The following is an 8,866-nucleotide window of genomic DNA, read 5'->3' as shown; positions in this document are numbered from 1 at the left end:
CTTTCCCATTACACCCTTGTAGACAAACTGATGAAGTATAGGCTAGATAGACAGTGAGAAGGCCTGTACTAGTGAGGTATTTATAATCAGTGAATGTGGCTTTACAATACATTATATTCTGGGTCTTCCTGGCATTAGACAGTAGTGCTGCACACTTACTTTCATGGACAATAAGTGTTTATAAGTGCCTAGTGATGTAGACGTTAGATAATTAACATACATTTAATATACTAGTATGTGTTCTACATAGGATGAAATATTTCTCTCATTAATGTAGATAAATGCATTTCTTTTCTATGTAAAAGGTTTGGCTTCTGTATCATCAATTCCTAAAAGCTATACTAATTTTTACGCTGAAGGATATTTCCCTTCCATTAGAGTGTCTGCACGACTAAGTTTTGTAATTGGGAACTGAGTATTCAACTGAAGAGATCTACATTACCAGACGCTCACATGAGAAAGGAGAACCCTGGGGTATGGGTCATAAAAAGATGCAGAGGTGCTGGGAGCTTTAGTTCCACTTAAATAACTAGGGTGAATACAAGCTCCATGTACACTTAAAAATTGCTGAAATTTTGTGTGCAGATCACAGGAAGCCCTGTGTTCAGAATCAGTAGTCCTACGCTGCTATTGCTTTTTCATTGAGGTTTCAAGAACTTGTATTCTTTCCAGAGAGATTTAAACAGAAAAAGGAGGGTTGTCATATTTCAAAATGGTGGCCATCTCTATTCTTTTTTTCTCAGAAGTGTAGAGGATGCAGCAATATTACAGAAGATGCCCTTCTTGAAAACAGGTATTTTTTTTTCCCCTTAACTTCAGTCCTTTTTGCAGCAAAACTTTTGTCTGACAAAATAATAGTTCATGAGAACACAGGGAATCATCATTTCAGTTGATAGCATCTGGACATTGCTCCTCTGTGAAGACAAACATTGTTATTCTGCTTCAGCGTACAGACGATATTTCAGATGATGGTAATCTCAAAAGGTCAACAGAGAATACAGGAGTAGGTAACTGATGCAGGGATGTTGGAAAGCGTGGTGGGGGAAAAGAGAACAGCAGAATAAGCTAGAGAATGTGATGAACTAGGCCTAAAAGTCAAATGTTGAAAAATAGTTTGGAAAGTTGGAGCTTATATATCTGCAAGTTTTTTCGAAGTAATGAGGTAGTACTGTATCTTCATGATGTTTTGCTTTATGTCCATGTATTACGTAATGATGTAATTTGTAATTGTAATAATGAGAGAAAACTTGACTTCTACATGAAGAATATTCCCAAATTAAAATGTGCTACATTAAGAATATAATAAACAGAAAAACATTTAGGACATTGCTGTTGTTTGCAACATAAGCATTACAAACTCTGAAATTTCAGAGTTAAGGGTAAAACACAACCCAAACATGAGACACGCACATTTGGGAAAAAGACATCCAAACAAACTTATTTCTGCTTGATAGTGACCTCATGAAAAAAAAGGGTTAGAGATAATTTTTGCTTGCAAATATGTTTAATTAAATCTAGATTGATGAGCACTAACCTTACACTAACAAGTTTATGACCCAAATGTATATTTGCAAGAAGATTAATCTCTCTCACTGGAGTGTTAACAAGGGGAAAAAATTCTTAATGGCTTATTTTAGGAATCTGTCTTACAATTTTTTTGCAGAAGGCCAGTCATGGCAGGAGCGTCAAAGTGCTTCATTCTTCCTATTACAATTGGAGTTACAACTCCTTTGAACTAGAAAGTTGGACTGACTGGTGTGTTTGTTTGAGTGTCTGTAGCTGCTTGTCATGGCAAATTAAATTACTCGGGTTTATCTGCATTGCTTTTGAAGCAATGCTGACTGCAGCCTGAAGAACAGTGAGGTTTAGAGGTACTTGAGGGCTTTGCAAAATGGTAATACTTGCTCTGTCATTTAACCATGCTAAGGTATTTAAGAGAAGCAGCATAGTTGAATTGGTGAAATGTGCACAGCAAATTATGATCATGCACAGGTAATTACATCGTTCCCAAACTCCTAGTCCTTGAATCCCTGTTCCTCTCACATCAGGGAGAAGAGGGATTGATTGTATGTGCTTTTTGTTTCATATGCAAGGAATGTTTGCTGTACTGAAATTATTTTTGTTTGCTATTAAGGTAGTAATGGATCTGGAGCAATTAAATGAGAGGTCTCCATGTGGGAGAGCATACTGAGTTCGTGTCCCCCCTGTGAGGCAGACTGCACCTGCTAGGAAAGCACTACTGCCTCCACTTCAGTGAGCAGGGGCTCTTTCTCTTCACAGGACACCGAGTTCACACTCTTAAAAAGGCTGGGAAGCCAGGCAAGGAAGGAGAGTTCCCAGTTTTCTTTTTAACAGGAGAATACTTGGCCATGGTCATTGCTGTTTTATCTATGATGATGCACAGTATCCCTTTGCTACGTAGCAAGTCAAAGCAAAGCATGTCAGCCTAAAAGCATGATTTGACAGATCAGTTAAACTGCTCTAACACTGAGCTGGTACTAAAAGCATCAGGTTCCACTGAATCAACCTTTAACCTACCACTCCTTCTGTCAAATCCAGCAGTTATGTTGTCCCAGGGTGAGTCATTTTGTCTCACTGATTTAGTAGATAAAAGTTATCTATTTTTTTCCGTGAGTTAGACTGATTCATGTGTAGCTTCACAGCCACTAGAGCCAGCATGAGGAAAATAGCAAAAGCATGAGACTGGGGTTTAAGGGGTCAAGGACAGAAAGAGGACAACTGCCTCTTTAGTAGCCATTTACTCCTAAAGCCAAACATAGACGTCAAATGCAAAATAAACCAAACTGGCAAAGTATTTATGAAAAGGTTGCTGAACCTGAACTCAAAGCTGTTGTGGGGAAAAAAACCTGTGTCAAAATATATAAGTGATGTCGTAGCCTTTATTGTGCTTTAGTTTTGTGTTAAACAGGAGATCGTGACAGAGGTGATCCCAGAGACCTTTTGTCAGCTTATGTGTTGGTAGATGAAGTACCCTTTTGTCCTGCACATTATGAAATACCGCCTGTAAATTCTGGAGCAGAAAATGCTGATTTGCTGAATTCAAAATTCTTCAAAGAAATGTATTGATTTTTGTCAAAATTTACTATTAGAATTGAAAGGAAAATTGGGTTTAGGAAAGGTCAAAGCATTTTCCTTTGACTATATCATCTTGATTGTTATAAGTGGCAACAGAATGTCTCATCATATAAATGGCAGTGCCCTGTAATTGCAAAATTACAAAACAGCGAGGTTCAGATAATTCCCTTTGATCTTATTGAGACAAAATAATCGACAGGCAAAGCTCTTTTGAGAGAGGGCATTTCATCTTGGGAAGTCTCAGCTCTTTGCTGTGATTCAGGGTGAAAGAAGATTTTTTTCCAATGTCAGTTTGCTGGAATTGAAATCGTGAGTTTTAACACACAGCACTGTGAAATTGTTTGTAGCAGCAGGTATCTGGAGGTGTGCCACTTATATCAGGTTATTTGCATTTTTATTATCTAGTCTTGTCAGAACTCTATCCTAGCATGAGCTACAAAGGTCATCCTTGTAGACTACTTACTGATTTTATTTACACTGTGATGTAAAAAGTCAGACATGTGAATCTATGATACAGTCCGGAACAGTAAAGAACAAAATCAGTCAAAACTAGGTTAAGGAAATAGGCCACTTTATCTTTAGAAATCCTGGGTGGCATGTTATGTGGACATGGTCTGAATGAAGGGGTGTTTCATCTACCTTTTTTTTAAATGTAATTTTGATTCCTCATTAATAACTATGTCCCAAGAGCTGTGTGCTTTCTTACTTAGCTTTAACAGTTGATCGTTCCTAAACATCTCTTATAATCTGTGAAATTTATCTCTGGGTTATAATGTTGAGTTTGCACTGTTTCATCAGCAAAGAATGTGCTCAGGTCAAACACTTTTTTTGAGCTCATACCCTCCTGCTTTGGTCCTTTTGTCTGGCCCTTCATAAACTAGACAGGAAGTTAGTATGTTGGGTGATATTGTGGGCATAGTAATTTTATTAGTATGTTGTAAAACTGGTATAGTTCTTGTCAGAGAAAATTGCTTTAATATAAATATAAACTTGAAGGGAAAGAACTTATGGTCTGAATAATTTACCATCTGCGTAAGGCTTGAAGAACTTCTTAAGCTAGTTCAAGTCCTTAAAAGTTATTTTGCATTATAAAATGCTCAAAATCCTCACCTAAACTATTGTGCACAGGACTGTACAGTTGAGGAAAACCTCTCGCCCAGTTAACCTGTATTTCAGGTGGACAGGCAGACAAAAGGATGAGAAGAAATAGAAGTATAGAACAGTGCCACGAAATGAAGACTAACTAGTGTGCAATGGCAGTAGGCTGGAATTCAAGTCTCACTCTCATCCAGCCCCTTGTGCTGAGGGACAACACTGAGTCTGACATCAGTAGAAATATCTCCAATGAAGTTAGACCTGTGAACAGGTAGATGTCTTACCAGAAAACCCCTGATGTTGTTCTTCTCCTCTTGATTTATCTGAAGTGAGCACCATAGTTGTGGTAGACACCACATGCAGACTTGCGTAGGTTTTGGCTATTGTGGCTTTGCTCGTACTCCAGAAGGCAAAGAATTTTGCCACTGCTGCTTCTCTGCATTACCTAAGAAATCTGCATGGCAAGAGAAGCTTTCTCATTTCAGCACTTTGAAACTGTCAGTGGTATTTAAAATAAATTATTTTAACCAAGATGGCTATTTCAGAGCATCCTGCTGTCGGACGCCATCTGTTTGGTAAGCGTCATCATTTGTGACTTCTGCAGTGTGGGAACCAAATGTCAGAGACTGTCAAAGCGTTTTCCATCTTGCTCTAATTCTGGCTGAACAGAAATCCTGTTTATTCACTTTGCTCAGGTAGTGTACAGTAGGCTTTTTAGGCTTTTTAGTCAAGCCAGGATTACAGTCAAGTGAAAACTGTAGTCTTTACACAACCAAATTTCCTCAGAACAAGAATTTTTATAGAACTGAGGTACAGTTTTGGTCAATTTAAGCTGTCAAAGAAAAATCAGATGTTACCATGTCAATCACTACTAGCTATGAGTGTGCTAGGTAGATTTTTTTTTTTTTTTTTGAGAGTGTTCTCAGTTTAATGTATTATTATTTCAGGTATAAAATTGAAGCTTGGTTTCTCCTGGCCACTTAACGTTTTGTTGATGTTTTCCTAAACATACAGTGCTGATCCAGACATTCTAAAGAAAGTATTTTTCCTTGTCTAAACTATCCCATCATCTTAAAGCTATAGTCAGTATGTTATTTTGCACTGCTGGGCCTGGTTCTCAAACATTTGGGCTTCTCCAGTTCAAAGTTTAGTAGCTGTGGTTTTGTTTTTCTCTCTTGATTTTCTGTTTATCTAAACTTCTGTGTGTATGTCATACAAGAGTCTCAGTTAAATGATGAAGCATGTGGGAAGAACATGGGCAAAGTTTCACTGAACTGTACACAAAAATACTGTGGTTCTGACTGGTGACACATCATTCACTGTTATCATCAACATCTTTTAAGCAGTGTTGGTCTGCCAGGGTAATACTGTTACAGCTTTTGGCTTTGTGTTGCAGAAAAATAAAACAACATGTGATTGTGTAGTTGTGGGTTGATTTATTTATTTATCTTTTAAATTTATGGTGAAAATCAGATTGACTTCTCCCCCCCCCCCCGGTCACGTGACTGAATTTCACAGACCAGATTAACAATCATCTTCTCTCAGGAAAATGCTGTGAATGGAGAGCATCTGTGGCTGGAGACAAATGTTTCTGGGGACCTCTGCTACCTGGGGGAGGAAAGCTGCCAAGTCAAATTCTCAGTGAGTTATTTCCACTTTTTCTTATTTCTTTTTGAGGTAACAAGCCTGACTTCAGACTGATACAGTACTCAGACTTGGGAGCTTGAATAGTTTGCTGTCATTGATGCTTGTGTTCCAGAAAGAATGCAAAAGGGGCAAAAAGCTGCTGGATGAAGACTGTTGCTTGGGGAAAAAGCCCTGAGGAATTTTGTGTGACCTAGATTATTTACACAGAATGGATTTAATGAGCAGCTTTATTGATGTGTTAAGGGAAAAAAGGGTTAGAATACTGAGATATTTCAGAAATGTTCAAAAGAAAGTAGCCTATTTTAATTATATATACAAAAGTCTCTAAGAATAGGATCTGATCAAATTTTTGTGATTTTAATCACTGCCAGGACTTGAACTGAGTTTTCCAAACTCTTGAATGCACTCATTAGTGCACTCATATTCCAGTGTTTGCCTTCTCCTATTCAAGAATATTTGAGGTTTGCCTTTTTGTATTGAAGATTTTCTGCTGCGTACGAAAAAAGTTTCATTGGGTTTATCTCTAACCCACGTGTATCTTGGGTCATCTTATCCATACTGTTTTTTCCAGGAAAGGTTTCTTGAATTTTCTTCCAACCTGGTATTCTACGAAGTGTCATTCTGTTTGCCCTGGACTTATACTGGTCCTGAGGCACTAGGCTTTGGCAAAGCTGGAGACAGGATTTGTTTGGCTGAGTGGATCTTTGGTCTGACCCAGTATGGCTGTTCTTATGTTCTTAATAGAAGTTTGCCTTTCTAAAATGGAGTAAATAATTCCTCACAATTTAGCTCCTTGAAAGTAGCATGGAAATTTAATAATATGGTTGCATATGATTTTCAAGGCTGTGTCTTAGTTTTAAAGGCGTATGTCTCTAGGAGCTGGAAGGACTGTTTGCAGTAGCTGGTGAATTTAGATCCATTGACTTACACTTTTATATTGGAATGCTGGGAGACATCTTACATGGTGACAAGCTTTTCTAGCCAATAGGCTTAGAGATGTTGAGTCATGTTTAGGAAGCAAGAGAGTTTAAAGTTGCTCAGTTCTTAATTGTCTAGTCTTTGCTTGACCTGACTGAGAATCTTTTCACTTTTAGGTATTAGTATATTGGTTTGGGGAAAGCGAGATCTGTATTTATAGTCCCAGGGTATGGGGCTTTTATTAGCTTAAGAACTAGAGATGGAAATGAAAATCTAGTTAACTTCAGTAATGACTAGTTTAACTTGATCTGTCAAAAGGCTAATGCTTTTCCAGTTTGAATTGTTTGAAGAAACTGCATCCTTCTATGCCTGTTCTGGTCTTCCTTTGACTTAGCTTTTTTACATGTAGGCTATTTAAGATCGAATGTTTTCAATGGAGAAGTGGTGAGGAACAATTAAACAGTAACTGTACAGACTTTGCATCAAATGTTAGCCTATGTGAAGATGGCATTTTATGATAAATAAAAATAGTTAAAAGTAGTGGAAAAGATAGCTTCTCACTATAAATGGTTGTAACTATTTGCAATGCCACCAGTATTCAAAAATCATGAGAATAACTTAAAAAACAAGATATAAAAGCTGCTCATAAGGCATTATCTTTGTTTGCTTTTTGCAGTTTTTCATCTTAGGGATGGATTACTTTATACTGTTTCACTCTTTTTGGTAAACACAGAGACTAAAAACATACTTTATTGCATCACAAAGCACATGAAAGCTTAGTCTTATACAATACCATAATTCTTCAGGTGAAGCTTTAGAACAACACATAATGTAAGCGTGTACAGATATGGTGTAGCTAGATAATTACGTGACTCATAATTACGAGACTCAGTAAAATGATAATAATTTATAATAATTTATCTACAATGTGAGCTGAGGCTGTACTTCCTGTTTCTTCTTGAGTTTATTTACAATATAGTAAAAATTCTAAAGGAAAGATTATCAGAGATTTAAATGAATATGAATAAATTGAATGGAAAAATCTGAAGCAAATCAGTCTCCACTTACGTGTTTATAAACTTTCTGTCACTCAAGCACAAGTCTATTAGCCAAATTTCTGTGAAAATTAATTTCATCTGGTCTATTAAATTGAGTATATACAAGAAAAGAAAAGTAAATATATTTCCTCTTTCTCCTGGATTCACTCTCTTGCTTTTGATATGCTTCAGTCAGGGGATTCAATTGGAATTATTTTAAAAGCCCTACTGAAATTATTAGAACTAACCAGCATAATTAGGTTGAGAATTTTGTCCCTGCTGTAATATTTCATAAGTATTAAACAACATTCTGTGAGGCTATAATTCTCTCCTAAATTACCCGAGTAGCCAAGTATTTTTCTGCAATGGAATGGTCAGGCCTATCAAATTAAATATTATATGATAATCACGAAATAACATACTCTTCTGAACTGGTCCAAGTTCTCTGATTTGCATGTATGGTTTATCTCTTCTTTTCACTGTCTCATCATCTTCATAGGCTGCTCCCTTTTGGAGTGGTGATGTGCACTGTTAACAATCTCATCGGCTACTTAAAGGGAGCCTTTTACTTCTAGTTCACAAGCTGGAGTACTGTGGGTCTGTCTTTTTCACAAAGCCCAACTCTTAACGGGAAGAGCTGCAGACCTTTCTTCAGTATACAGAACAGCTGAGAGCACCAAGAAAGGAAAAAAATATATGTTGCACAAGGAGCGAAACATCTCTTCTTTCACAGCTTTTTTACCTTTGGGAATAGCGCTCCTCTATACGCACTCGTCTCCTTTTCCTCTTGCAGAAATCTGCTCTACGGAGGAAGTGTGCTGCCTGCAAGATTGTGGTCCACAATGCATGCATGGAGCAGTTAGAGAAGGTAAGACATTGCCATCTTCTGGAGCCTGATGTGAACAACACTTAAATCTTACTGAGGTTTCAGTGTGGAAAATACCGTATGTCAACTTAGGTTTTCTTAGCTGTTTTACCACTATATTTCTTGACTTTAAATTCCATCTTATGTTTTGAAATACATTTCTTTAAATCCTGTGAACCATTAAGAAAAAAAAAAAAAAAAGGAAGGA

At 37.2% G+C, this 8,866-nt stretch overlaps 1 protein-coding gene across 1 annotated transcript in view; it reads left to right on the top strand.

Moving 5' to 3' along the window:
- The first annotated feature begins 8,643 nt into the window (after nt 1-8,643).
- The window catches only part of DGKI (diacylglycerol kinase, iota), a 116,898-nt gene continuing 116,675 nt past the window's right edge, over nt 8,644-8,866 (top strand). The window contains exon 1 of the mRNA XM_010024426.1: nt 8,644-8,661. Within this exon, the coding sequence (XP_010022728.1) occupies nt 8,644-8,661 (18 nt within the window). The remainder of the gene's footprint in view (nt 8,662-8,866) is intronic.

The sequence above is a fragment of the Nestor notabilis genome, unplaced genomic scaffold (assembly GCF_000696875.1).
Source record: "Nestor notabilis isolate BGI_N333 unplaced genomic scaffold, ASM69687v1 scaffold6211, whole genome shotgun sequence".
Taxonomy (NCBI): Eukaryota; Metazoa; Chordata; class Aves; order Psittaciformes; family Psittacidae; genus Nestor; species Nestor notabilis.
Note: the sequence above shows the minus strand (reverse complement) of the source record. Positions and strands in the feature narration are given on the sequence as shown.